Below are 27992 nucleotides of genomic sequence, written 5' to 3' on the forward strand. Positions count from 1 at the left end.
CTCCTGTTGCTCGGTATAACTTATATAATACTAGCATTAACATTAGACTTTACGTTCCGATTGAAGTAGCAAATACGATGGGATTTACCATCAACTAGCTTTTTGTTCATGTCATGTACGGCAGCACTTTCAAATACTCCTTCATCTTCACAACATGTGCTATCGTCATCTTCAAAGCTCTGGTCCATAGTGAGACTCAAGTCGTTGTAATTTGTTAAATCAACATCATCGTCACACCAAAACCAAGAACAATGGCCCTTGCTATATTTATACTCGTCGTGGCTAGAATCGAGCGTAGTTGTTAGTGACTGGTTATCATCGTGAAGCTCTTGTCGTAGTGATATGGCATCCGAGGTAGATGTTGATGTCGATGACAATGTCGTGCTGGTTGAGTTGTTTCTTGGTTGTGAAGAAGAACTGTTTGGTCCATTTTCTTTGACTCGAGTGATGTTCAAATCCCGAATAACTTGCAATAGCTCAACACAGGATTTTCGATCATCGTATGCAAGTTTCATGTAATGATATGTTTTATCGTTTGATTTTGCAACAATGGGAAAATTGGTTAGTATTTTTGACCGTCGTTGAAGCTGCGATTCAGATCTCAATCCCGTTGCTGATTTCTGGTATTGTTTCTGTTGCAGCTGATGTTGGCAGCAAAACTCGGCGAATTGAATTAACTTTGCATTAAAGCAAAAGACTGTGTCAAATGTGTCGCCATGTTTCAGTGAAAATGTCCTTTCATCAAGAATTGTAATGTTACGCTGATCAATGTTCAAGTGATTTAAAGTAATCAACACTTCATTTATTTCCCGTTTGATGTCATTTAATATGACGCACGTCTTATTAGTAATATGACCCGAGTAAATGTAGAACGGTAATGCAATGTCCCAAATAAAGCAAACATCGTGTAAACTTACGCCTGTTGGAATGGGAATTAGTAGCAGCTCTGACACATATAAAGATGCCTGTAGTCCACCATCCAAATCCTCGCCGTAAGTTAAGTTGCAACAACATTGTAGTTCTTGATGCATGTTTTCAATCTTGCATGTGGTATAGGGATACACCAAGTATTTTGTTCGTTTTGTTGAGCCAATACCGCTACCGCTGCTACTTCCACGATGATGTCGTTTGACAATTATTCGTTTACTTGGTACGACATTGTACAATTGGTGGTAAAAGTCAGTTGGATACGTTAGGGCCGCAATTTTGACATTAACTTTCACCTTGTTCAAGGAATTGTGGGGAAGACCATGGCATGGCTCATCATTGAATTTGATCGTTTCTCTTATTCGATTACCTTTGACATCATATACTCGTCGTGTGGGTAAATATGTCGACGGTGGAGACATTATTTGTGCGCTTCTTCGTGTGTATATTTTGGTTGTATGGACCCTGGACTCAAGACCCTTTTTATTTGGATGGAGATCTTCCAAAGTAGTGTTCTCGATGTAAAATTGGGAGTCGATGAAGTGGTTCGCTCGTGTGTAATAAAATTGCTTCAATTGACAACAGGTGACAGCAATTGGCTCGATATTGAAACTAAGAATCAGTAGTTTCTAAATTTAGACGAAGTGTGCTCTAGTATTCCAGTGGAAATTTTGAGTTACGGACTCAAACTTTCTTAATAACTCCACTTCAAACAGGGTAAGCAAAGTGCAATCAGCAGTGGGAAGTCAAAAAGCTCTGGGGGTGTCAGCAAAGTGGAAGAGTAGCAACATATTGAACAAACTTCGCTTTAACAGAAAAGGACGACTCTCTAACTGTTGTATTGTTATTCTCTTATATGCACAGGCGCCGTTCGTTTATTGTTCCTCTCTCTTTTTATTTTTTTTTTTTCTTATTTTAACGCTACGCGCCAAATCACAAAAAAAAACGTTTCTGCAAGGACACACGGTCAAATACTGCGTCGGCTAAATTCTTAGTGCAGAATGCCCTTCCTCAAATATTTGGCCAGTTTGGTTTCCAATTCCAATTCAAGAGAGTTTGAGCAGACCCCTCATGCTTCCACACTCTGAAACTCGTGACATTCAGTGCTTTACCGTCTCTGCGATTTTTCAAAGTTTCAAGTTGTTGAGGAATTGTTAAAGTCGACCAATCAAGTTACTACACAAAGCAACGTAAACCCGTAGTTTAGCGTAGTGGGTTTGTCTAACTCCTCTTGTGTGCTTTTATACAACACGTCGTCTAAATTTATGTACAACTTAAATAATAGAAAAAAATTAAAAACTTTTCACCATGCAGATTGGCCGGCCTTGTGAACCTCAAAGTGGAGTCGTCTTGACATCTAAGAAAGTCTTTGTGGGAATTGATTCCATATTACATAAGAAGTATAAGGCACCAGCACCGGCACCAACACCGGCACCGGCACCAACACCTGCGCCATGTCGTATTCGACCAATGATGACCCGTTGATGAGCTGAAATTTCATTTCAAGATTTTTTTGTGTAGTATAAGCTTGTCTTCAAACTTTTGTACTCCAACGGCAACCGGTTCATTTCGTACACAATAATGTACCTGAACAGAATGTTCTCTCGGAAAGGGGGACAAGAGCACTTGCATATCCCATCTGTGTCGTTTCCGTACAATGCTTTAATAGAGTAAATATAGTTTTACTTCTTTTAGCCTGCTATTTGTACCTAGTGACAGCATCACCTCCATCCTTAAACCATACGCAGATAACCATATTGTTGTTTCGTTTAATAACAATACTTAATTCTAAGAAGTTCAAGCCGTATAATGAAATATACCTACGATGACTTGAAAGATTAGCAGATACCAAGATATTAACGAGTTCTTGGTGTTGTTGAACAAAATTCATCACATTGAAGTAGTTAACAAAGTGATGAACGCCGCGGCTAATGATATTAATGCCGAATTCGGTCTATTTCTTCACTGCCAAAGGGTTGTTGCAGTGGGGAAGTGTGAATGAACAAAACTTTTTTACCCAGATTTCTCAATGTGTGGACCTGAAACGCCGATTACCACAATTAATTCAAATTACTATTAAAATTACTTGTCTGGTTGTGTTTTGGTTTTTTCGGTGAAAATTCTTTGGACCATTTGCTAGAAAGGAACTATATAAACTATATCCATATTATTCTAGTTACCGAGCTCAACATCGAAAACAACTATTTGCTATTGGCTTTGCGTTTTCTCTCCTCTTCGTCGAGTAATGACAATCTCATAGCTTCGTTGATCATCTGTTGTTCAATTAGTGAATAGTCAGTTGCATTATAGCTTGAACCTGTTGTTCCAGACCTTGCTCTTGAGTTTTCACTGCCGCGATTGCTACTGGGACCTTGACCCTCATCTCCATTGATTATCAAATTACTAGCATGTATTGCACTTGCGGTAGCTGCCCTTCTAGCTAACTTATTTCTGGCACTGTTCAAAGTGTGCTCCCAATTGGGTCGAATCTGATCAATGGTTATGACCCCTGGCGCATTCGCCGCAACTGAACTTCTCCTACTGCGTTGCTTTGCTTTATTCTTTTGTGGCCACAATTTGCTTTGCATAGAATTCGGTGGTGGCGGGGATGTGGGTATAGGAGAACCAATACTTTTGCGATTGCTCCTTACGGGTGAATGGCTAGCGCCAGAATCGTCGTCGTCGGCAACAGCTTCCTCATCTGCAGCATTACCAGCACCACCGCTAATACTCTCGTCATCTTCCAAGATAGCACCGGTCGCTTTATAATCCCCCGGTACTATACCACCAAGCCCAGTATGTACGTCCAATGGAGCATCATAAGTAACCCCAAACTCGGGCATGGCACAATAGGGACAGCTTGCCGGTTCTGAAATGAGTGAATGTGGTTGCTCCCCTGCCTGGTGGTTTGAGGGATCATCATGAGGTGGATGGGGGTCTAAACGTTTGATTTGTACAAAACATTCAGTACATATTGGTTGTAAACAGCAACGTGACACATTTAGATGTTTGGGATAATACAAAAAACAAATGGGGCATTCACTTGGATTTCGATATAGCCTCAAAAGTAAGTCCCTACTGGGGATTTGCTTGGAGTTGCCCTTTGCATCAATATACTTTTGCTCTTCGTCTTTTTGAATATCCTTCATGCGTGAAATCAACAGTTTCAACTTGGCTTTTTCCTCCTGTCGTTTGTAATAATTGGCACTCTTATGAATCTTGTGGCTATCCGCATCTTCTTCTTCCTCCTCGGACCCATTCAATTCAGTGGGCTCTTCCAATGCGTGTAAAGGCAATTGAGATAGCAAAATGCACAACTCATCATCTGTCCAGCTTTCATTAAAATCTTGTAACGGAGTGAAAAATGGTGACAATTCACGATTGACAATTAATGACCGAACTATATCTGTGTCAAAGTCGAGATTGGATTTATAAGTTCCGTAAGGAGCCAAGTATCCCCCGTCCACATTCTCGTCAAACTTGACAATTAACTGGCTGTAATGATGATACTGTTTTTGATCCTTCTCTTCTTGACGTTTGGCTTTTCTTAAATCAGACGAAGCTGATCGTTGGTGGCCATTTACGAACCCCGTAAGGCTACTTCCTTTTCTTTGGTGTTTTGGATGACGTGCATATGATGAAGATGACGACGATCCACCCGTATTGAACGTGTTGGAGCTAGATCCTCCACTATTGTGGGAATCAGATACGCCTGAATTAGACCTAGATCTCGCTTCTTTTGTTGGTACGTTACCCATATCTAGAATTTTAATTTTGATGTGTGTATTAGTGTATGTGCCAGCAGAAGCTATGTGTATAAATGAAGAACAGCTGTAATACTTTGTTGTCTATTGGATGTTTGGAGGTATGAAGCTTTGCTGTGTGTGTGTATTTCAACTCTAAATAGTTTAACAGAAAAAAAAATAAAAATAAAAAAAAAAAAAGAAAGAAAAAAATAAAAAAAGGGGGGAGCGAGGGCGAGGGCGGCAACCAAACCGCAATGGATAAGATCTGTACTATAAATAGAATCCTGCAATTAAAATATGAATAGATGTAGTAGGGGAAAAGTCATTCGGTAGAAGAGATCAATGGTAAGTACTTTTTCAAAAAGAGCAAAAAGTGCTGGAGTTCCAAAGAGTACAGTTTGAGTTATTTCCGCTTCTATCCTATACTATTATATTTTTGTGGTCACTTTAAGAAAAGAGTCACATGACTCTTAGCAAACAACGAAACAGTTTGATAGTTTGGGTTTGCAGTGGAGGAAACATGGAAACTGTTGCTGATTGAATATGCTCTCTTCCTCCCCTCCACCCCCTCTTTCTTCTATGCTTAAAATTGCCGGAATAACCTTAGAGGATGGTACACAGGCAAGTGAAAAGAAGCGACCACATCTCATTTGAGTCTGCATCCAATAGTTCCAGAAAACCGATTTAATTAAGAAAGGCGCCTTGGGTATTTGGAAGGCATTTGAAGGATCTCACTTTAGGAGACGCGATGTAGCGTCTTGACCTCCATTCACTTATTCCTGTTTTTGTTTAGTAATTCAAAAGACGTTCTAGAAACTATAACTCGGTTGTGCATATAAGCAAAACTCGTCATACTTCTCATATCAGGCCGATGAGGAGGGTGGAGGGGCTGATGATGGTTATAGAAGGCCAAAAAAAAAGTAGGGCTGAGAAAGTGGAAAGGTCAAATTCATTTCCTAGGAGATTGCCCAGGGGTAGTTGAATTAGGCTTGATTTAAAAATAATTTTAGGTAAGAAATTTTGCATCCAAACTATTGCAACTAGTGATTTCCTATGCTCATTTCCAAAAGTAGTTAAAATTTCTTGGTCAAGCTAAACAAATCTAAAGAAAAGGAGTGATTTCGTTGGCTATAAGTATTTACAACTCAATGAAGCCTAGAAATGCTCAAAAATGTACAGTAACAAAGATTTACAGCACTCAGAGTAAAGCGCAATTCACTTGCAAAAGCGTGTGTTAATCACGTGATGTTGTTACGTTGCATTACACGTTTTGCGTTTTTTGATTGTTAGAGGCATGAGGTTCCTTGTCACATGATCTTAATCACGTGTTTTTGGAATGGTATAAGATGCACATTAACATATGATTAAGATAGCTAACCCTTACACGACGGTTCATTCATTCCAATAGACACAAGAAGATTTGGTTAAGTTATTCCAAGGTTCAATTATTTGGAAATATCCTGTTTAGGTAAGGTAAGAGATTGAGGGGTAACACGAAACCCATTTATTACCTCAAAGAGTAATCATTTGGAATTACTAACTACTTTAGGAAATTATCATTTATTATGAATAACCATCTTCATTTCCTAAAGAAGGAATTTGTGTCTGAGTTTGTTTGTCTTTATGCCTGAGTGACTAGGAAGATCAGGATTGTGCTCCTTGATATTAGGAGAATGAAATACTATATAAGAACATGGAAATCCCCCGGGATACGGATTGAGATAGAAAAAGCTAAGTCAAGCTAAGTCAAGTCAACTTTAGTTTTAGTTCCATCTGATTGATCGAAGTTAGTTGATCATTCTTAATATACACTTCAGCCTGTTACATTTCCTCACAGTTGTATTACTCGTGAACGACTTATATCGCTTCCACTACACTTACAATATATACTAAACCTTAGAACATTACGACAGAGACAATTATCTAATACTACACCAGTCCTTCAACGAGTACTACAACAGTTTGGTAGCGTCGCTTCTGTGTTAGATCCTACACCCACGTGAGATTACTTTTCGCAATCATGGCAAGATATCAAAATAAAAGATTTGGTTTCAAACAAAACAAATTTGGACAACAACCACGCTCGGGACCAAAGGACCCCGTCAAGAACAAACAATGGTTCATCAATCAAAAGAGCAAGGATGAGAATGTGAAAAAATCAACCATATTTGCAGGAACAAATGACACTTTTATGCTTGAAAAAGTTTTGTCGGAAATGTCCTACAAAGTTATTAAAGCCAGAGCAAAACAAGAAAATAAACTTTATGCCTGGGATCTCATTAGAATCGCTTTGGAACATATGGTCGGAGAAGCGAAAGATTTTATTGAAGAATATTTTTCTGAGGTAGATGACCAATTGGAAACTTATGTGGATTCTATTTCAGAGGCCAGTGAACTTAATGTTCAGAAATTTTTCTCTGATTTAAGAGCGGAATTCAAAAAACCTAACCATACAGACATGATTTTGGAAAAATTGGCGCAAGTCAAACAAGAAGCAAAATCGTTAAATGAATTTAAGTCAGAATTTTTCGATATTGTGCATTTATTGAGGTTGCATGAACGCTTGGCCAAAGAAGCTCACATTGTTCACCTTTTCCAGGGAGCCGTGAATGTTCATTACTTTCAAGTAGCACAGCAAATTTCCAAAGTGGAACAAATTAGGTCAATTAAAGAATTACCCGTTGAAACCATTGCTAAGTTTGGAGGAGAACCGGTTAAGCAGAGATATGGTAACCTTGAAAAGTCAAATGGAAAACCCAACTGGAAAATAAATAAGAATGGAAAAAATAAGGTTCCTAAGTGTAAGATTCACCCAAACGGAAAACATACCAATGAAGATTGTTACGTCCAGCAAGGCAAGGCTAAAAATGGGAAATTTTCCAAGAACAAGGAAAACAAAGACAACTCAAATACAACAAAAGATTAATTGGAAGTACGTCCTGGGAGGACATTAAACTCACCACAGTGATTGGTAACACTACATTTAATGGAAAAAATGTAGAGAGATTGTTGGTGCAATTTCAAAGTTTACCAATTTACCCGGCACTTTTGGATAGTGGCTCAGATGTTAGTTTTATTTCTAGCACCATAGCTGAGAAGCACAAACTAATGTTAACTCCCACTACTCCAATAGCTATGTACAGTTTGAACAAGCAGTTTCTTGGAAATACTACTGCCGTGGTCGAATTATTTTGGGATGTTTTAAATTGCAACATTAAACTTTTTGTGGCCCCAATGCTCGAATATCCAATTATTTTAGGCGCTGATGTGTCACGTCAGTTCCGAAAATTTCCACTGAAATTGAAGGTCATACCCCCTGGTGAAGATATCAACTTAGTATCAATTGACCCAGATAACTTAATGACCAGTCCTACCATTGAAGAACGCTGGTTTGTTCAGCAATCAATGAACACCAAAATTAGTCCAAGGGATGATCTCACTGGAGATAAGTTAGGTCCATTAATATCAAACGACCGTCACCAACATGTTTCAAAAGATATTAGTGATTTCCTTAATGACTTGTCAGAACAGTATAGTGAAAACTTGTTATCAAAACCACCACTACTCCAACCTAAGGATAGCGTTTTTCATCATAAGATTCGTTTGAAAGATCCAAATGTTTTCCCTAACTTGAAACCATACAGAATCCCCCGTGATAAACTTGAAGCTTTGGATCAACAGTTACATCAACTATTAGAAACGAAGTATATCAGACCATCAGCTAGCAGCTGTTCAAGCCCTTGTTTATTTGTTCCCAAAGCAGATGGAAGTTTGAGATTAGTTATTGATTACAGGAAACTCAATTCAAATACAATTGCTGATTCTTTTCCTTTACCACAAACGGAGGATTTGTTGGAAAGTATTGGCTCCTGTTGCTATCTTTCCAAATTGGATTTAATTCTGGGCTATCATCAAATTCCTATGGATCCTGAAAGTGTACCTCTTACGGCTTTTGTGACCCCTTATGGTTTATTCGAATGGACAGTCATGCCATTTGGGTTACGAAACGCTCCTGCCACTTTTCAGAGAGCCATGAACACCATCTTTCAAAAAGCACTCAACCGTTTCATTATAATTTACCTTGATGATATTCTTGTGTTCTCAAAAACCAAGGACGACCATTTTAAACACCTCACATATGTTTTTGAAACGTTAAAGGAAAATGGATTTGCGGCTAAGATTTCCAAATGTGAATTTTTTCGTAAACAATTACGGTTCTTGGGTCATATTATAGCACCAAATCAAGTTCGAACTGATTCTGATAAGTTGAACGTGTTGAAGGAATGGCAGTTACCCATTACAAAGAAAGGATTTCAATCGTTTGTCGGTTTCGTTAGTTATTACCGCAAATTTGTAAAAAATTTTGCTGTCATTGTTAGACCACTTGTGTTAGCTGGATTAGGCCAGTTACGTCCAAAGGATCCAACTGTGCAAGAAGCTTTTGAGAAGGTAAAGTCATTGTTGTGTAATGCAAATTTTTTGTTGACTCCACGTCTGGGAGCTTGTTATGTTATTACAACTGACGCTTCTGATTTCGCTATTGGTGTTATCATCGAGATACTTGGAAAAAACGGAAAAATAGAAGGTACAGTGACTCACTATAGCCGGTCCTTGAACACGCATGAACGTCATTACAGCATACGTGAGAAGGAGCTTTTTGCCCTTATTCGAGTCCTCGATCGTTATAAACATTGGTTACTTGGTCACAAAATAATCGTTCGAACGGATCATCAATCTTTATCCTTTTTATTGAACAGTCATAATCCACCAAATTTTAAACTTGCACGTTGGTTAGAGCGATTATGCCAATTTGATATCCTGATTGAATATATTAAAGGCCATACCAATAAAGCCGATGCATTGTCCAGAAGATTTGAGCTTGAATTGGCAAAATCTGCAAATAAATTCGAAGATGAGTTGAAAATTGGATTACAGAAGGAAGACGAGAAAACTGTCTCTAATGATTTGATGACGGTTGCGCCTGTTGGTATAATTTCAAATAAGAACCGGGTGATGGTGCAAAGTGTGACTATTTTCAACAATTCGCATTTTGTTTTCGACGACGATTTTTTCGACAAAATCAGAGACGGTTATAGGCAGGATGAAGAATGCTCTACAATTTACAGTGTCTTAACCAATAATTTACCAGTTCCAAAAGAGATTAAGGCTCGAATTCGTCATTTTTATTTGATTGATAAATTACTTATGTTCAAAGGATATGATCTTCAAGCTGAACCAATACAACGTCTTTGGGTACCAAAATCTTTGCAACACCAAGTCATTACCAAACATCATGCAGCGGATAGCAATCTTCACCCTGGAGCTGAGGTTACTTTTCTTGAGTTATCACAATACTACTATTGGCCTAAAATGTTGGCATCTGTTAAAACGTTTGTTCGATCCTGTGCTATCTGCCAAGCAATAAAACCACCCAACCACAATCCTTATGGGCTTCTTCAACCATTACCAATACCTAAGGAACGATGGAGTCTGATTAGTATGGATTTTGTCGGCGGTTTCCCAGAATCACAAGGAAAAGACTATATTCTTGTTGTGGTTGATCGATTAACTAAAAGAGCTCATTTTTGCCCTTGTTCAAAAACAATTACGGCTCGTGGTGCTGCAGAATTATTTGCCTCAGAAATTTTCAAACATCATGGTCTACCGGCTGAAATTATAAGTGATAACGATGTGCGTTTCACTTCCACCTTCTGGATCAACTTCCATAAAGAACTACAAATCCTCTTAAAGTTCTCAACCGTTGCTCATCCACAGACAGATGGTCAAACAGAACGCACCAATCGTTCCCTCATTCAGTTGTTACGTGCTTTTGTTGATTATCAAGATCGTGATTGGTTGTTGAAACTACCGTTGGTAGAATTTGCTTATAATTCACATGTTCACAAATCCACTGGATTATCACCATTCCAAGCGGACATCGGGTTCAATCCATTACCACCACATTTGGATAGTCGTTTAGTCCATCATGAAGCTATGCGTTCAATACCTGGAAATCAACGTACTGGCGAAGATTTTGCTCGTATGCTTCAATTTACCCAGGAATTAGTACAACACAACATGCTAAATGCTCAAAAGGATGCTGAACAACAGTACAACAAGCACCGTAAAGAACTCATATTGAAAGTCCAAGATCAAGTTCTACTTCACCGAAACGCCAACCTTTTCGTTCAAAGTTTCAAACTCACAAAGCAATCTAATTTGTTTTTTGGTCCATATCGAATTTCACGAGTCTACCCCAACAATCCTAACATATATGATGTTGAAGTAGGCATTAGCCCAAATTTTGGACGAACCTTCAATGTAAAACATATCAAGCCATATCATTCTGGAGTATTGCAATTTCCAAAAGAACCTCCACTACCAACTATGCCGTACTTGAGGTTATTTGCTCAAACTCAACTGATTAAAGCAGTAGTCGGATTAAACTTACTTGATCAAATGATTGCTTTCACCTTTCATGAATGTGATCCAAGTCACGCTGTTGTTTTCGATATTGATGTTGCTCGTCAAGCTATACCACCGACGTATTTGGATAGATTGCTTTCGGAGTTCAATGCAGCAGTACAATCGGATACGGTCACCAACTCACCCAACATCCTCACTACTCCTACTACTTCCTCTGATCCGGACTGAGCAAAGTTGTTAGGACTGTTGATGCTTGGGCTGTGGTTTTTATCCTCGCGGGTTTCCACAGAATTTTTTTTTTTTTTTGCCTAGTGTTGGTTCTAGGTTTCATATGATTTTTTTTTTTTGCTCGAATTCAACCTCGAGTTCCACAACCGGAATTTTTTTTTTTTGCCTCACTTCCGTGCGAGGTTCCTCTGGGAATACTTTTTTTTTAATTTTTTGTTAACTACTGAAGATGTGTTTTATTCCAACTTTGTCTTTTGTTACGGGACTAGGCACAAACTGGATCCCTTTCATTGTTGGACGTGTCGGTCACGTTAACGGTCCATCTCAATTTGTTTGTTGCTGTTTGACTATTGGTCATCATCAGCAATTCCATGATTCACTTTTAGCTGGCATTACCACTTATTCACAATTCTGACCCAATTGAAATATGGCTCTACCCTAACGCTTCAAGTGGAAGGACTTTTGTCTTTACTTTGGTCAAGTGAGGACACTTGTTTTCTTTCAGCAGGGGCATATGTTAGAGGCATGAGGTTCCTTGTCACATGATCTTAATCACGTGTTTTTGGAATGGTATAAGATGCACATTAACATATGATTAAGATAGCTAACCCTTACACGACGGTTCATTCATTCCAATAGACACAAGAAGATTTGGTTAAGTTATTCCAAGGTTCAATTATTTGGAAATATCCTGTTTAGGTAAGGTAAGAGATTGAGGGGTAACACGAAACCCATTTATTACCTCAAAGAGTAATCATTTGGAATTACTAACTACTTTAGGAAATTATCATTTATTATGAATAACCATCTTCATTTCCTAAAGAAGGAATTTGTGTCTGAGTTTGTTTGTCTTTATGCCTGAGTGACTAGGAAGATCAGGATTGTGCTCCTTGATATTAGGAGAATGAAATACTATATAAGAACATGGAAATCCCCCGGGATACGGATTGAGATAGAAAAAGCTAAGTCAAGCTAAGTCAAGTCAACTTTAGTTTTAGTTCCATCTGATTGATCGAAGTTAGTTGATCATTCTTAATATACACTTCAGCCTGTTACATTTCCTCACAGTTGTATTACTCGTGAACGACTTATATCGCTTCCACTACACTTACAATATATACTAAACCTTAGAACATTACGACAGAGACAATTATCTAATACTACACCAGTCCTTCAACGAGTACTACAACAGTGATCAGAAATAGCTCTTATGGCCAAGTTGGTAAGGCACCTCACTAGTAATGAGGAGATCGTAGGTTCGAATCCTGCTGAGAGCAGCTATTTCTTATTTTTTTGTCCTACCCTCTTTACAATTTTTTTTTTCTTTTTTTCCATTCTTAAACCCATCTGAGGTAAAGCTTGGGTTAAGATATACACAAGGAAACTTATTAAGAAGTCCATCAAAGTCCTACAACGGTTATATTATTGAGTGGGGAATAAAGTGAGTACTGTGCTGATGCATATCTATAATTTTTTTTTTTCTTTTTTTTTTTGTCAAACTTTCTTTCAAACCGAGAATACGACTCGAAATCGAATCCTCATATAGATTTTATCGCACATAATCATGCATATGTCAATGCTTCGACGATTATCAACCTCTACCGCAAAATCCTTCAGATTGCTTCCCGAGTTCAAACTCAAATGTGGGGTGGAAATTCACACACAATTGAAGACCAAGTACAAACTTTTTTCGTTATCACAAACGGGATTCAATGACAATTGCAATACAAAAGTAAGCTACTTCGATCTTGGCTTACCAGGAACTCAGCCGAAGTTGAATCCAGAGGCCTTGTATTTAGCTCTCAAAGCATGCGTGGCATTAAAGATGAAAATACAACCGTTTTCTAAATTTGATAGAAAGCATTATTTTTATCCTGACCAACCTTTGGGATATCAAATCACACAGCATTTTCATCCATTGGCCAAAGACGGGGTTTTGGAGTTGACCGATTTTGACAATGCACTGGGGAAGATTGGAATAGAGGCGGTGCAGTTGGAGCAAGATACGGGGAAGAAGTTTGGTGATATTATAGACTATAATCGAGCTGGAACGCCTTTGATTGAAGTTGTGACAAAACCAGACTTTCAAAATATAGACCAAGTCTGCGCGTTTGTTAAAAAGTACCAGTTATTGGTGCGACACCTAGGGATTTGCAGTGGGAATTTGGAAACAGGAGCAATTAGGGTAGATGTCAATATTAGTGTCAATGATAATCCTAGAGTTGAGTTGAAAAACATCGGTACAACAGGGGACATTTTGAGTGCTTTGAAATATGAATACAACGAACAGGTGAAGCGTATTCGCACTGGTGAACCGATTATACAAGAAACAAAGTCCTGGGATGGGTATACGACGATAGCGTCACGAAGCAAAGAAAATGCAGTTGATTACCGATACGTTCCTGACTCTGAGCTCCCTAGTATTCATTTGAGTGGCAACATTGGTGACGAAATTGGGGCTTCAATGCCTGACCTTCCTGACCAAATTTTAGCACGCTTGACTGGAGAACCACACAATTTGCAATTGGCACATGCAAAAAACTTGCTCGCCGAACCTGAACATTTACAATACTATGAGACTTTTTTTGAGATGCTTGGGGGTTTAGATGCAAATAAGTGGATGTTCCAAGAGCTCATCACAGCGTTTGCTAAACTAGACAAAGAGTTTGATGTGACGGTCATAAGCCCGGAGACGTTGATTGAAATTGTCAAATCAGAGTACTCCTTGGTATCAAAAAGATTGATATTGAGGTATCTTGTTGAAAACCAGGTTCCGCTTGAAAAGGCGATTTCCGACTTGAAACTAGAGTCCGATACTCAAACATTGGACATCAATGAGATATGCATGGGGGTTGTCAAGTCGAGTCCTGATGTGGTAAAGAGAATCAAAGAGGGTCACAAAAATGCTATACAGGTTTTGGTTGGCAAAGCAATGAAAATTACCAGAGGTAAAGTGCACGCCAAGGAGTTCAGGGATGCATTTGTTAAACTCCTATAAAATCACTTTTTCTGTTTAACTTCGTACTTGTATAAAAAATCGCCACTCAAGCTTGAGTCCTCGATCTCAAGCACTCCAACATTAGAAGTCTTTTTCTGGGGCGGGTTTTGCTTCATCATTCTTCCCGACTCTAAATCCAATGAATTCTCATCAACTACACCTAACTCTTGCATTACCTGACCAAATTCGTCCGCCATAGTTGGTTCACTATAGTTTGTACGATTGCTAAATTGGGATTTGTTGGATGAGAGTTTTGTTGGAGTGCCATGGTGAGTGTAAGTTGTCTCTTTAGACAATGGCTCGCCAGTATCTCTATTAGCTAATCCGAGGAACGATTTGTACATCTTCAAGGCATCAGTTCCCAAACCAAACAAGAGGAACGCAACAACAGATAAGGAGGCATTCACCAACCTATCAATGACTGCAAAGAAGCCGAAGTCCACGGCATAGATATCTCCCCAATCTGGACCGTGTACCTCACTCCAACGGAAAGGATACAGCGCATACGAAACTTTCTGTGCAAAGTAGTAGATGGAAAGTGGAGTCATTGCAAACACGATCAAAAAACTGAAAATTAAAAGCCTTGCAAACCTTTTCAAATTCAAACCAGAATTTGTACATTTGAGAATATCCTTGACATCTTTTCTTTTTTGAAAGTACTTGTACAATGTCAACACAGCAAAAAACAAAGCAACAAAACTCCAAATTAACGGCCAAACAAGGTACAAACCAAGAGTGGCATTTGTTGGTGAGAAAACTGTAATGCAACCCTGATACCTAACAATTGCGTATCTTCTTGATTGAGTGATGTAAATGAACACCATAATCAACAATGGAGTGATCAAACAAATGGCCAAGTCAATGCAGATCTTTTTCCAGTTTGTGTTGTCCATGAAAAGGGGATTCTTTGCACACAAGATGAAATACAAGTTCATTGAAAGACATGCGATGGCACACAATTTTCCAAGCGATGAAGCCGCGTCAACTTTTGTAGTGATATCACACCAGCCTTGGCCGTCATAAACGGTATCGAAATCCTCTCCACTCCATATCATCGTGTTTATAAAACCAATCAAATTTACTAGCGTCAACCATGTCACCAATAAAATTGCTGGGATGTTTCTAGACTTGATGTGCCATGAAAATGGTGGGATTAATAAAATGAGGGCAATAAAACTAAAGGCTGCTGTACCAGCAGCTCCTGAATTCATACTTGGGTTAACTCAAGACCTAGATAACATTTTGCTGTTTTTGGCCTAACAGTATCAGTTATATATGCTGTTAAAAATCAACTCAAAAAATAAGTCTTTATAGTTTTCAATTAATGCCTTTTGCAGCCAAAAAAGGTAATTTCTTCACTGTCTCAGCCACCATTAAACAAAAGTTTTTCTTTTCTTTATTTTTTAGTTAAAGGTATCACATTTTGAAACAACAGGCAGGTAGTGCGCCAATATTACATAATAAAGCTTGTCCAATTGAGAATAGCATCAAAATTTCTACTTCCTTATACAAAAAAGAAAAAAAAGTTTTATTTATTGTATGATTGTTTTCAATGTCTCATTTGACGACACCACGCCATCATATTTTTGATTCAAGAACTTCAAAAGCTCAACAACCTTTGTTTTCAATGCTTCAGATGAAAACTGCTTTCTTGCATCAATGTTTTCCTCTCTTCCTAATGTACTTTCATTAATCAACTTAATTCTGTCCTCTTCGGCTTTGAAAACACCGGCAAATATGTCCACGATTTTAGGAGTTTGTGACACAATACTTTCGTTACCAGACTCATACAATTTGATAATAGCCTCAAATATTGGTGTATTCTCTTCGAAACCAGTTTCCAATGGAAGATGCCCCAACAATGGTCCCAATACGTGCTCCAAGGGAACAGCTTGTTGGTTTTTCAAGATCAACCTAGCAACACAACCACAAGCATTGGCATAAGATCTATTGACAACATCCTTGGCTTCTTCATCGTCAGCCGAGCTGGCCTTTTTATCCACTTTGTTCAATAAATGGAAAAGCAACTCAAGAATTTGAGGATAACTGGCGGATAAGTCGACTTGGCTGTACTCAACAATCAAACCAATACCATAAGCGGCATTTCCCTTGACTTCAATAGACTTGTCATGAGCAAGTTTGTTTATAAATATAGGGAGTAACTCTGCTGAAAAAGGGTTGGCGGCTTTCATTCCACCAACCATTTCAGCAATAGCACCAATGGAGCCAACCTTGGTTGGTTTCGACTTGCTATTGAATTTGGCCAAAATTGGATCCTTGAATGAAGCAAAAATCTTTGCAAAATCTCCTTCCAAGGCAATTGACAAGTTTACCAATACTTCCAATGCAGCCTCGTTGAGCAAAACTTCGGTCTCAGACGAATCCTCTTCCTGTGGCATCTCTTCTTCTTCCAATTGACAAGGATGCTCCTTCTTTAACAAGTTCATTAACGAGATGCACAAGTTTTCCAAAGAACTCGTTTCACTAGCATCATTAACGATAAATATAGCCCCCATGACATGCAATGCATCAGCTACACAATCGAGAATACATGCCACCATGGTAGCCTCAAACTCAGCTTCCAAGGTTGGAATTGCCAAATCTCTAACCTTTTCAATAAGAGCAAGAATATTAGAATCCACATAGGGTTGTTGTGGAACACCCTTTGGAGCCTTGAAATCCTCACCTTGAACAGCGACAAACATAGCCTTGACAATTTTGAATACACAATTCATGGCGGCTTCTCTCATACCAAATGAGCCCTCAACTTGGTCAATCAAAGCAGCCAACGAAGGCTCAACGTATTTAAAAAATTCCTTTCCAGTTCCAATGGCCAACTCACCGAGAGCCACAGACGCAATTTCTTTTTCAATGGTGATACCGGTATGAACTTTTAAAGGATCATCATCTTCATCATCTCCACCGAAATCATCGTCTCCTTCTTCATCTTCATTGGTTTTGAACGTGAACTCCTCTTGACCCAAGCAGGTTAAAATTTGTGGCACGATTTGGTCCAAAAAGCCGGCAAACTCTGCACCATAAACTTTTGCCATATTTGCAATAAAAGCAAATCCCGATTCTCTAATTCTAGGATGTTCAGAGTTCAATGACGTGTAAGCGGCTTCAACCAAGGGCTTGGCGTAAGATGAGAATGCCGCAGAACCGACAGCTCTAGCCATGGTTGAGATGTTTTCAAAAGTGGTGGCCCTCAACTCAATATCGTCTTCACTCATTCCTTCCACAGACGCGGAGTTAGAGATGAATGGTTCTAATTGCTTAATTGACTCTTCAAAATACGGGGTGAATCCTTTACCACTAGCAAATGCAGTTGAACCAATAGCTGAAACAATGGCTGTTTTTAAGGTAGGTGTATTTGCTTGCTGTAACATGTAGAACAATTTATGCATCAATGGCTCAATGTACTTACCCATGGCATCATGGCTCATAAACTCAATCAAGCCGTCTAGTGCAATACAACCATATTTGTAAGCCATGACCGAGGAGGCTGAATCAATGATTTCAATGATCAAAGGCAACAATTCTTCATGGTAATCGGTGACAATGTCTTGAAGCTCTGCAGTCAATTGCGACAAGGTTCTAAGTGCAGCGACTCTCACGACAAGTTGCGAGTCCTTCATTCCGTTGATCAACACTGGGATGATTTTCTGGATCCGGAGAGAGACATAGTCAGGAGCACCCGCGGAACAGACACCAATGGCTAGAATACCAGCACGTCTTTCAAACTGATTTGTAGATGTCAACAACGGTTCAAGAGCCTCAAACAACGGATCAATCACTTGAGATGGAGGCAATTCGGCACCCAAAACAGCAAGTAGCCTCAAAGCTAAGGAAGGAGGAGAATTTTCTTCATTTTCGTTCTCCTCATCTTCATTCTCCAACTCATCGTCAACATCTATTTCTTCAGATGCAACTTTCAACCCGACCATTGTAAGTTGTGGACCTAATTTGTTGGAAGAAATTTTCGATTTTCTGTATGTGACACACGAGATTAAAAATTGTAAACCAAAAATTCTGTAATCTTCGTCCAATTGAGTGTTCAAGACCAATTCACTAATCATTCTTATCAAACTGACCAAATGGTCGCCCAACAATTTGGAATCTGTGAGTACTAAACTGTTGAAAACACTGAAAACTTGTTGAGCCAGCTCTGTGTCATCTGACGTCACCACTTCTTGCAAGACCTCCACCATTCCTGGGACCGTTGCCTTGAAATTTTCAATTACTTGATCTGTTACTTCGTCATTATCTTCGAGAATTTGCGAAAGTGCATCCAAAGATAACACAGAATAAACCCTAACATCCTTTGATGATGGGTCTCTAATCAAATTGCCAAACAAAGACACAAAATCATCAACATGAGGAAGCAAGGCTGAAATGTCCGAGTTCAATAAGGCGTACAAGGTGAAAGTAGCAACTTCCTTGACCTTTGGATCATCGCCTTGAATGGCATTGACCAACGTTGGTAACAAATCCTGCCATTCGTTAGCATCCAAGTCAGTTTCCGCAAGAGCAGCAATTAAATAAGCCGAAACGTTCCTAAGACGTTTGTTTTGTTCACTAAAAGTGCTCTTCAATAACGAATCCCTCAAACTTGGCTTCAACGAGGTATCAACAGATGGCCAGTTGTCAGCTACCAATTTTCTAGCCTCGACAGCAGCTAATTGCTTGACTTCATCTTGATTGGACTGTTGTAAAATTTGCAATAATGCAGGTAATGCTTGAGGATGGGGATAAAACTCCTTGCTCAATCTTTGTGAAGCTTGCTTGATCACCGATGAGTCCGGTGTCAAAGTTTGCTTCAAGGTCTCTTCCAATGACCCTACGAATTGTGCATCCATGATTAATTGTTGATTGGAGATTGAGATGAAAGAGAGAGAGAGAGAGAGAGAGAGAGAGATTGAGATGATCTGATGGAGCTTTTTGCTTTTCTTTGAATTTTTTTTTATTTTTTTTTTTTACTTCCGTCTGATGGTTACACAAAAGTAATTGAGATGAGGGAGACTTCCCCTTTCTATCAAGAGTTGACCTACCAAGCTATACACTCAAAGCAGTTTCCTCTTTCACATGATCTCATTGATATTCATCGGCATCTCTCGGATTCTCGTTGAGTAGTAACTTTCAATGTCTCTCATTGTAGAAAGATCAGCTTTAGTTATCAAGTTAATTGCTGTCCCCTTTCTACCAAACCTTCCAGATCTACCTATTCTGTGAATGTAGTTTTCTTTATCATTCGGTAAGTCATAATTTATTACTAAGGATATTTGTTGCACGTCAATACCTCTAGCCCACACGTCAGTCGAAATCAAAACACGAGAATTGCCTGTTCTAAAGTCACTCATGATGGAGTCTCTTTCATCTTGTTTCATATCACCATGCATCGACAGCACAACAAAATTCTGTTTTCTCATTTGATCTGTGAGCCAATTGACTTTTAGCTTTGTATTGCAGAATATTACTGCTTGGGTTATTGTCAAGTTATCGTAGAGATCACACAATGTGTCAAATTTCCAGTCTTCTTGTTCACATTGTACATAATACTGCTTTATTCCCACCAAAGAAACGTCATCTTGCTTCACTAAAATCTTTACAGGATCAGTGGTAAATTTACTAGTCATTTCCAAAACCTCTGGAGGCAATGTAGCACTCACAACCACAACTTGTGTTTCAAACGGAAGCTGCTTGTAGATTTCGTATATCTGTTCTTTGAAACCCTTTGTAAATAGCTCGTCAGCCTCGTCTAGAATCAAGATTTTTATATGCCTTGAAGAAAGATTCCTTCGCCTGATAACATCCAACACTCTACCCGGTGTTCCACTGACAATTTGTTGACCCTGCTGTAGTTTCTTCACATCCATTCCCACATTTTTACCACCAATGCAGGCATAAGTGTGTATGTTCATATAATCACCAAGATGTTGCACAACATTTTGAATCTGGATCGCCAATTCTCTTGTTGGTGATAAGATCAATGCCTGGCAATCTTTTGACTTGGCATCAATTGCCTCCAACATCCCTATCGAAAAAGTAGCCGTCTTACCAGTTCCAGATTGGGCCTGGGCAATAGTATCCCGACCAGCTATGATTTGCATAATTGCTCTAGACTGGATTGCCGATGGAGCTTCGAACCCGTAGGCGTAAATTCCTTTTAAGAGCTCGGGTTTTAGCTTCATACTTTCAAATGTGCGGTGGACTTTGATGCCCTTTGTTGACTTATGACTAAATTTCAACTCCTTATCCACATCTCTGTCAAATTCGTCCATCTTTGGGTGACACGTTTATCTTAGTGTAGAGCGATGCCCTCCAACCGCTCGATTTTTATTTTTTTTATTTTTTTTTTTTTCTCAAAGTTTTGTTTTTGTATTGAGGTCCCTAAATTGAGATGTGTTCGCAACTACTCCATAGCAACATAACATGAGTGCCCACCACCTTGCCACGTCAATCGTAGTGCTACTAGGTGGAGGTCATGCTGCAGGGAAAAGAACTGCAGCATTGTCGATAAGAGATCAACTTCACTCTACGATGCAAGAGTTTCCGATTGATGTGCAAATAATCAACATGAATGAGTATACTGATCATGAGAAATCATCTGTTGATCCTAGCCAATTCCCAAGTTCCAAATCAGCAGCGATCACAGTTAAAAAGGAAGAAAAATACAAATTCCCCATATTGAAGCCATCCAGATTCAATTTTGAAAAGCTAAAACATGATTTGAGAAGGTTAGATCAGTCGAGCATCACGCAAAAGATAGTGTTAGTGCACGGATTGTATGCCCTTTACGACAAAGAGCTACGAGACATGGCTCATATCAAGGTGTTTATAGATAGTGACGCCGATACGCGGTTGATAAGATGGATTCGAAGGGATGTGCTAGAAGGCAAGACCGAAAACTTGGAGACTGTGATCAATGCGTACTTGTTGGGTGCTCGGGTCGAAATGAGTGATTACATCTTCCCCACCAAGGAGTTTTGTGATGTTATAATGCCAAAGGGCCCCGAACCAAACTCAGTCAGCCTAGTGATTGACGGAATTTTGCTTTATGTGTCAAAGAACCACCAACCACAACGCACAGATCTCCCGTCAAACTATCTTAGACCAAGTGAGATTGGAAACTTTGAGAAGGAAAGGTTTGATATTCAAAAGAACAAGTTTTACCAACTTAATTAGTAATACATTCATTAGAGTTGAGCTTTTTCTGTACAATAAATTTTACATTTTGTAATCTATTTTCTCCTAAGCATTGTTTTCCGAAGCACTTGTAAAATACTCCAACTTCTCGGGACTCACCCCAGCCCTGACAAACAAATCAGTCACAAATCCTTTAGGTGGCTTCTGAGTAGTGGGATCAGACTCTGCTGCCTTATCAAGAGTCTTCTTCACCAAGATTATAAGCTCGTCAACTGGGAATACAATATCATCTGACGACAATTTCGGGCCGTAGAGAGTAAACTCGTCGCTCAATAACACATAAAATGGCTCCTTTGAAGTCTTTGATTCGTGCAACAATTTGTCAAATAACAACTCCCACCTCTTCAAGATGTCGTCACTGTTTTTGTAGTCGGCTATCTTGAAGATAATAAGCGACAAATCGTAGTATCCCAACGGGTCAGCATACGTGTTGAATAATTCATTTATGGGTAAAATTTTACCATTCAATGATTTCACAGCATGATCCTTATTTTCCTTGTTGATTCTCAGGTCCCTTTCAATCCTACTAAGTAAACTCAACTGGAGGTTTGCGACATCAAAAAGCTCCTGTATCGTTGACGAAAGCTGGATCATTTCCTGTCTTAAATTAGGCGGACACACACAGTTACAGAATCCATTGGCTCTTGACAAGTATTCAACCCGTTGAGTTAGCTCAAGAGTGAATTGCGAAATGGACAAGGCGTATAAGATCTTTGCCGCATCGTAGTACCTCTCTCTCTTGGCATAGTACAGCCACAATATATTTGTCAAATCAACACTTGTTTCTGATCGCTTTTCCAAATACGGCAAAATGTACGGTGTATTGACATCCAACAAACGATCACTTAAACCTTGGTTGATGAACCAGTCATAAAAGGCGCACTGGAACTGTTCATTTTTTGATGCAAAACAAGTATCGTAAGCAAGATCCCTAATTTCCAAAAACCCGTTGATAAGAAGTTGATTATTTGTTTCCACAACTTTCAATGCCTTCTCATCAATCTTTTGTAAAACAGAAAATATAGTATCGTACATCTTTTTCACCTTTGACTCAATTTCCAAATGCTCTTGCTGAACCACGCTCTCATTGACCTGACCGTAAGCAAAGTTTGGAAGTTTAGCATTGTTTCCCAACTTTTTGGCGATGTTCAACAACATTCCAATGGAACCTGAGTAGTACTCAAGATCTACCATAACATCGACCGCATTTGTAATATGGTCAAAAGTTAACGTCTCATATGATTCTTCAAACAAAAGAACGGCATTTCTCAAGCATTTCAATTTCAATTCAGAGTCCCTTGGAGCAATCTTCTTGGCACGAGTGAGGTTTTCAAGAGCCTTGAATATGAACACATCATTTGTAGAGCAAAAAGATCCACATCGTGCTTGCAAAGAAGATGCAATCAAATCTATCGACCCACCTCTGCTGATATTGCTGTTGATGATGGATGACAAGAGGTCTTTTATCAAGACTTTAACTTCCCTAGATGGCAACAACAAGTCCTTAAATGTTATTGCTAAGAGATTTGCTTGGTTGGTGAGTGAAAGGAGCTCAAAAAGCGAGTCAAAATTTTCTTGATTTCCGTGAAGCTCCTCCAAAACAACCATTAGGAACGAAAGGGCTTCTTTCATGGAGACCAATGACTTGAAAATTGACGTGAACGCGATGCTTTCGGCCCTCAAACAAACTTCATTCTCAAATTGTTTAGGGTCTGAGCTATAACTTGGAGCACTCAAGCCTTGAATATTGCTTTCATTCTGTACGAAAAAGTCTATCAAAACCACAATAGTTCCAATAAAGTATTCAATCTGCTTCTCATCAATATTCAAACTTCCCACCACAACCTTCCTATCCTTGATACTAGCTATTTCAATTTGTCCCGCTGGTGTAACATTGACGCCCGGCAAAGCTCCAAATACCTTCTTGTCCCATATATCTCGAAGGAATCTTCCTAGCAATAAACAGGTACCATATAGCCTATCACTAAGAATTACTTGATCAACAGTTGGATGAGGAGTATAGTTTTGCAACAGTGAGTGATGTGGAATCAAGCTTGTTGGCTGAGATGCTGACCTTGTATCGGTTAACCGTGCGTTGCTACCGCAAGTTGAAAACAAAACTTGTGCCTTTCTTTGAAAGATGTCATTTGAGTTATATTGTCCATAGGAGCACCCCAAATACAACAACGTGGAGCAAGTTTCTTCGTACCCATTTTCCTCGATAAAGTTTTCAATGACTTCGTCAGTCAAAGATCTCAAGATCTGATCTGAGGTCTTGAACTGATACACAATAATCCCAAAATTTGTCAACACAGCAAATCTCAATGGTTCCTTTGTATACTGACTTGCAGCAACATTGGCATATCCGTTTGGCGTAGTCGTTGCATTCATTGATGGTGTTATTTGAACAATATCTTGAATGTAAGTATAAGGAGCATCTTCATTGGAGGTGTAGCTCACAAACTCAGCGTCTTCAACAAGCTTATTGTTCTTCTTGAGATATCCAAAATTTGCAGTGGCAATAAACAATTTATCCGATCTCTTGGTCTTTTTGACACAAAGAAACACACCTGGACTAATGACTTTGGCAATTTTTGTATTTTTAAGTAGCTGGGACTTTTGTTGGTTAGCGATAACTTGAGAAATATATTGCCTATCTCTAGTGAAAGCATCAAGTTCGTTGTTAACAATGGGCGCCTCCCTAGCTGGAGGAAATTTAATGTTGACAAGATTGAGCTTTAACGCATGGGCTGCAGATAGTGAAGAAGTGAGTAAAGTAGAAAATGACGAAGTCGATCCCAATTTGAGTAATATTCTTGATCCATTACTTGTAATTGCAATCAATTGCACAGTGGAGGACTCCTCTGGTGAAACCCTGTGAATGCTGATGATTTTAAAACGTTCAAAAACCTTGAAGTTGCTGGCATCGACAAATACTGAGGATGCTGATTTGAAGATTTGACTGGGTGTTAATGTGCTTCCTTCCACGAGGTGATCTTGTTTGGGTTGAAGTTTGTATACGCGGATTACTGACTTGTTCGAAAGCGAATATAAAATGTCTCGGCTTCCATCAATTTCCAATTGCACAATCTTTTCGGGGATATTTTTCGACACTGAATCTGTAGTGAAGGGAGTTCCTGACGCAAATCCAAATCCCAGGAACGGGATGACGCTCGACAAACCCGCTTTTGTCAAACAAACCTTGTCGCACCTGTTCTTGGTAAATGTAGACTTGGTGGAGTAGTCTAGTCTCCAAATATTGACACCATCTGTATCTCCACTGAAAAATATGTCACCCGTTCTTGGATGCACTGCAAAATTATCCACCGCCAACCCGTGTGTCGATACAGAAAGGTCGAGATTCAAGACCTCTAAATTGTTGAGGCTTTTGTCGTATTTGACCAAGAAAATTTGAATGCTTGTTGTAGTTGCAACTAGTAACAAGTGGGTTATTTCTTTAGAAAAGATCCCTTCCTTTGGTGTGGCCAACTTGACCGTCAATACTGAGTTTTGAATTTGATCAATTGTCATGAATTGGGCCGACTTATTGAACGACGACTGCGGGATGCGGTAGTTCCATAACACCAACTTATTATCAACAGCAAGCCATGTACGCTCAATCTCAGGGAATAAACCAATTTTAGTTGTACATTCCGTTTGATTGTGCTGCTCAAAAATCTTATCGGGTAAATCAATCTGCTCAACTTTTTCGAAACGGGAAAAGTCCTTCAAGCCATTTTCATAATCAAAGTAGTAGTTGTCTAAGCTCGAGTCGGTTCTGCTTTGACCTTCCGAGAGGAAAATGTCATGTGGAATACTAGAATCAATCCTGTTTATATTTGAAATAAGTTTGGAACCCAATTGCAATGGCGGTAATGTGGCAAAATCGGGCACACTGATCTTGTAGTTTGCTTCCTTAACCTCCAAACCAACAGGTTCGACGAATCGTTTCGACAATTGATTTCGTGAAGTGTTTGTTGTTGTGGAATTTGCTTGGTGTAATTTCAAGGATCCATCAGAATTTGCATTGTTTGAAGTAATGGTCGGCGATATGTATTTATCACTTGATGAGCCATTGTATCCAATAAAGCTCGGAAGTAGGCTGACCATGGTGATTCCTCTGAAAGAAAGGGGAAAAGAAATGGATAGATGGATGGATGGATAAGTGGATGGATGAGTGATGTTGTTTTTGCTTTTTTTGTAAAATGTTGTGAAAAAAAAAAAAAATGAGTTGAAGGAAGAGAATGAACAGAGAAAAAAAATACACTGCAGTCTCGAGTATCTAATCACCATATTCCCCACGCAGTAGAACTGAAGCTAAATGATAGAGTAGCTACGCTGTTAAGGGTGATAGTATTATTGCTTTTCATTGTTATTTTTTTTTTTTTTTTTTTCCATAGGACAATATTTACATAGAGGAAAAGCAAAGTTGATGCTTCGTGGTAAAGCTGAGCTGACTAATGGAAAAGCGTGAAATGACTGTAAATTGTTTCCTCTGGGTCAATTGACATAAACTGACCCTTGTTATAGATTTCTCAGAGTGTATCTTTCTTTTTACAAGTTCGGAGCACCTGTTGCTTGCATGAGCCGGAGATCTGAAGAAAGCAAGAAACCGACGTGCGGCACAAAAGCCGAGGCGAACTTTTTTGCCATCCACAGTTTCTTCCATACATTGCCACCAGAGATATGAAGATCCTTGCATTCGTTTCATTATTTGCATGTATTGCACTTTCATTTCCCTTGTTTGATTTTGCTCCTGATTGGCCATTTAATGCGTTTTCGTTGTTGCATGGGAATGGACACCAAGACCGTCTCCTCAAATTGGGACCAGATGAATATAGACTTGCTTCAGAGCAGGAGAAATTGAACTTGAAAAGAGCAAACAAGAGGTTTATTGATATGACTGAACAGATTTCCATTGATGTTGCTGTTGAGCAAGGCTTGGTTGCCAAACCATCGCATTCCTTGTGGCAAAAGTTGTTCTTTATTGGCTCCAAGCAAATTGACACGTTGAAAAAGCCTATTCCAGTCTACAATTATCCTAAAAAGACACAGTATAGCTCAGAAGTTAAAAATTTGTATAACTCGATTGATATCGATGGCGTCCGTGATAACTTGAGCAATTTTACTTCCTTCTACACTAGATATTACAAGACCGAAAGTGGGGCTGAAAGTGCAGCCTGGTTGTTTGATCAACTTTCCAACTTGATTGCCCCATTCAAGGAAATCAAAATTGAAAAGATTCACCACAAAGGTTGGGATCAATTTTCAATCATCGTTTCTATTCCCGGTGAGGTAAAGGACAAGGTTGTAGTTGGAGCACATCAAGACTCAGCCAATTTGATTTTACCAAACATCATGCGAGCACCAGGAGCAGACGATGATGGATCGGGTACTGTGACCACTTTGGAGTCTTTGAGGATAATTCTTGAGGCGTACAGAACGGGCACTTACAAACCTCACAACACGTTGGAGTTTCACTGGTACTCTGCTGAAGAAGGTGGGTTGTTGGGTTCCATTGATGTTTATTCGAGGTACGCATCCGCCAAGGAGGTTGTTGTTGGTATGTTGCAACAAGACATGACAGGATACACACAGGGAAGTATTGATGCTGGAGTGGAGCCACATTTTGGATTGATTGAGGATTACACAAGTGTCGAATTGAACAGCTTCATCAAATTGATTATCGAGACGTACAACTCCATTCCTTATCATTCAAGTGAATGTGGGTACGCTTGCTCAGATCATGCTAGTGCTTTGGAAAACGGATATCCGTCATCATTCCTCATTGAGAGTGAAATGAAATATTCCAACAAGTACATTCACTCAGTCATGGACACCATTGATAGAATTGACTTTGAACATGTGAGAGAGCACGTCAAATTAACCGTAGCTTTCGCATATGAGTTAAGTTTGGCTAAGAAATTACATTGAAATAGTTATAGAAGAGGGGGGGGGAGAGAGAGAGAGGAGGTGGAGGTGGGAAGATATATTAGATATACAAAATGATTCATTATTCAATTACTCTGTGGCTTCAGCTCTATCCTCGTCTGGTCTTTTACCCCACTGTACAATTTCGGCATGTTTTTGAATAAGAGAGGTTCTTGTTTGAATTTTCTTTGTTTCGGGATCTTCAAACTTGTCAAGTCTTAACGTAACGTCAACAATCATCTTGTTTCCAACTCTCAAAGCCTTCTCTGCTCTTTGCAATTCCTCTTCGTCAAAAATTGTGATGTTGTACCAATCAGTGAGTGCTTCTTCACCTTTTCTGAATTTGTTAACAGCTAAGGAGTATCTGACATATTTAACTCCATTTGCTGACTCTTTAAAGTCCACGTTTCCAACTCTACCAAACAATTGGCCATTTGCAAAGTTCTTTTTTGGAATGGTAGACGAGAATGATCTAGTGAATGCTCTCAACATCGTTAGAATGGATAGGTTTACACGAAGTGGATATGTGG

The 27992-nt window shown here is 39.2% G+C and overlaps 12 protein-coding genes across 12 annotated transcripts; 5 read left to right on the forward strand and 7 right to left on the reverse strand. All coding sequences in view use genetic code 12, as the record gives it.

The window, feature by feature from the left end:
- Positions 1-20: 20 nt before the first annotated feature.
- Positions 21-1349, reverse strand: KGF57_003763 (uncharacterized protein; the record flags this gene model as incomplete). Its single annotated transcript, XM_051753216.1, has 1 exon — positions 21-1349. The coding sequence occupies one exon, from the start codon at positions 1347-1349 to the stop codon at positions 21-23; it is 1329 nt and encodes a 442-aa protein (XP_051607627.1).
- Positions 1350-3128: 1779 nt separating this feature from the next.
- Positions 3129-4685, reverse strand: SIP5 (Sip5p; the record flags this gene model as incomplete). Its single annotated transcript, XM_051753217.1, has 1 exon — positions 3129-4685. One exon carries the CDS (start codon positions 4683-4685, stop codon positions 3129-3131), a length of 1557 nt encoding a protein of 518 aa, XP_051607628.1.
- A 2008-nt stretch (positions 4686-6693) lies between these two features.
- On the forward strand, positions 6694-7599 carry KGF57_003765 (uncharacterized protein; the record flags this gene model as incomplete). Its single annotated transcript, XM_051753218.1, has 1 exon — positions 6694-7599. The coding sequence occupies one exon, from the start codon at positions 6694-6696 to the stop codon at positions 7597-7599; it is 906 nt and encodes a 301-aa protein (XP_051607629.1).
- A 182-nt stretch (positions 7600-7781) lies between these two features.
- KGF57_003766 (uncharacterized protein) lies at positions 7782-11327 on the forward strand (the record flags this gene model as incomplete). The annotated part of the gene is made up of 1 exon (XM_051753219.1): positions 7782-11327. The coding sequence occupies one exon, from the start codon at positions 7782-7784 to the stop codon at positions 11325-11327; it is 3546 nt and encodes a 1181-aa protein (XP_051607630.1).
- A 1576-nt stretch (positions 11328-12903) lies between these two features.
- KGF57_003767 (glutamyl-tRNA(Gln) amidotransferase subunit) lies at positions 12904-14325 on the forward strand (the record flags this gene model as incomplete). The annotated part of the gene is made up of 1 exon (XM_051753220.1): positions 12904-14325. One exon carries the CDS (start codon positions 12904-12906, stop codon positions 14323-14325), a length of 1422 nt encoding a protein of 473 aa, XP_051607631.1.
- A 2-nt stretch (positions 14326-14327) lies between these two features.
- On the reverse strand, positions 14328-15536 carry STE3 (Ste3p; the record flags this gene model as incomplete). The annotated part of the gene is made up of 1 exon (XM_051753222.1): positions 14328-15536. One exon carries the CDS (start codon positions 15534-15536, stop codon positions 14328-14330), a length of 1209 nt encoding a protein of 402 aa, XP_051607632.1.
- Positions 15537-15857: 321 nt separating this feature from the next.
- On the reverse strand, positions 15858-19184 carry KGF57_003769 (uncharacterized protein; the record flags this gene model as incomplete). The annotated part of the gene is made up of 1 exon (XM_051753223.1): positions 15858-19184. The coding sequence occupies one exon, from the start codon at positions 19182-19184 to the stop codon at positions 15858-15860; it is 3327 nt and encodes a 1108-aa protein (XP_051607633.1).
- Positions 19185-19406: 222 nt separating this feature from the next.
- On the reverse strand, positions 19407-20606 carry FAL1 (ATP-dependent RNA helicase; the record flags this gene model as incomplete). The annotated part of the gene is made up of 1 exon (XM_051753224.1): positions 19407-20606. The coding sequence occupies one exon, from the start codon at positions 20604-20606 to the stop codon at positions 19407-19409; it is 1200 nt and encodes a 399-aa protein (XP_051607634.1).
- Positions 20607-20757: 151 nt separating this feature from the next.
- On the forward strand, positions 20758-21510 carry KGF57_003771 (putative uridine kinase; the record flags this gene model as incomplete). Its single annotated transcript, XM_051753225.1, has 1 exon — positions 20758-21510. The coding sequence occupies one exon, from the start codon at positions 20758-20760 to the stop codon at positions 21508-21510; it is 753 nt and encodes a 250-aa protein (XP_051607635.1).
- Positions 21511-21576: 66 nt separating this feature from the next.
- Positions 21577-25641, reverse strand: KGF57_003772 (uncharacterized protein; the record flags this gene model as incomplete). The annotated part of the gene is made up of 1 exon (XM_051753226.1): positions 21577-25641. The coding sequence occupies one exon, from the start codon at positions 25639-25641 to the stop codon at positions 21577-21579; it is 4065 nt and encodes a 1354-aa protein (XP_051607636.1).
- A 576-nt stretch (positions 25642-26217) lies between these two features.
- KGF57_003773 (putative aminopeptidase) lies at positions 26218-27465 on the forward strand (the record flags this gene model as incomplete). The annotated part of the gene is made up of 1 exon (XM_051753227.1): positions 26218-27465. The coding sequence occupies one exon, from the start codon at positions 26218-26220 to the stop codon at positions 27463-27465; it is 1248 nt and encodes a 415-aa protein (XP_051607637.1).
- An 87-nt stretch (positions 27466-27552) lies between these two features.
- Positions 27553-27954, reverse strand: RIM1 (Rim1p; the record flags this gene model as incomplete). Its single annotated transcript, XM_051753228.1, has 1 exon — positions 27553-27954. One exon carries the CDS (start codon positions 27952-27954, stop codon positions 27553-27555), a length of 402 nt encoding a protein of 133 aa, XP_051607638.1.
- Positions 27955-27992: the final 38 nt, after the last annotated feature.

Source organism: Candida theae (genome assembly GCF_024610275.1).
Source record: "Candida theae strain CBS 12239 chromosome Unknown scaffold5, whole genome shotgun sequence".
NCBI lineage: Eukaryota > Fungi > Ascomycota > Pichiomycetes > Serinales > Debaryomycetaceae > Lodderomyces > Lodderomyces theae.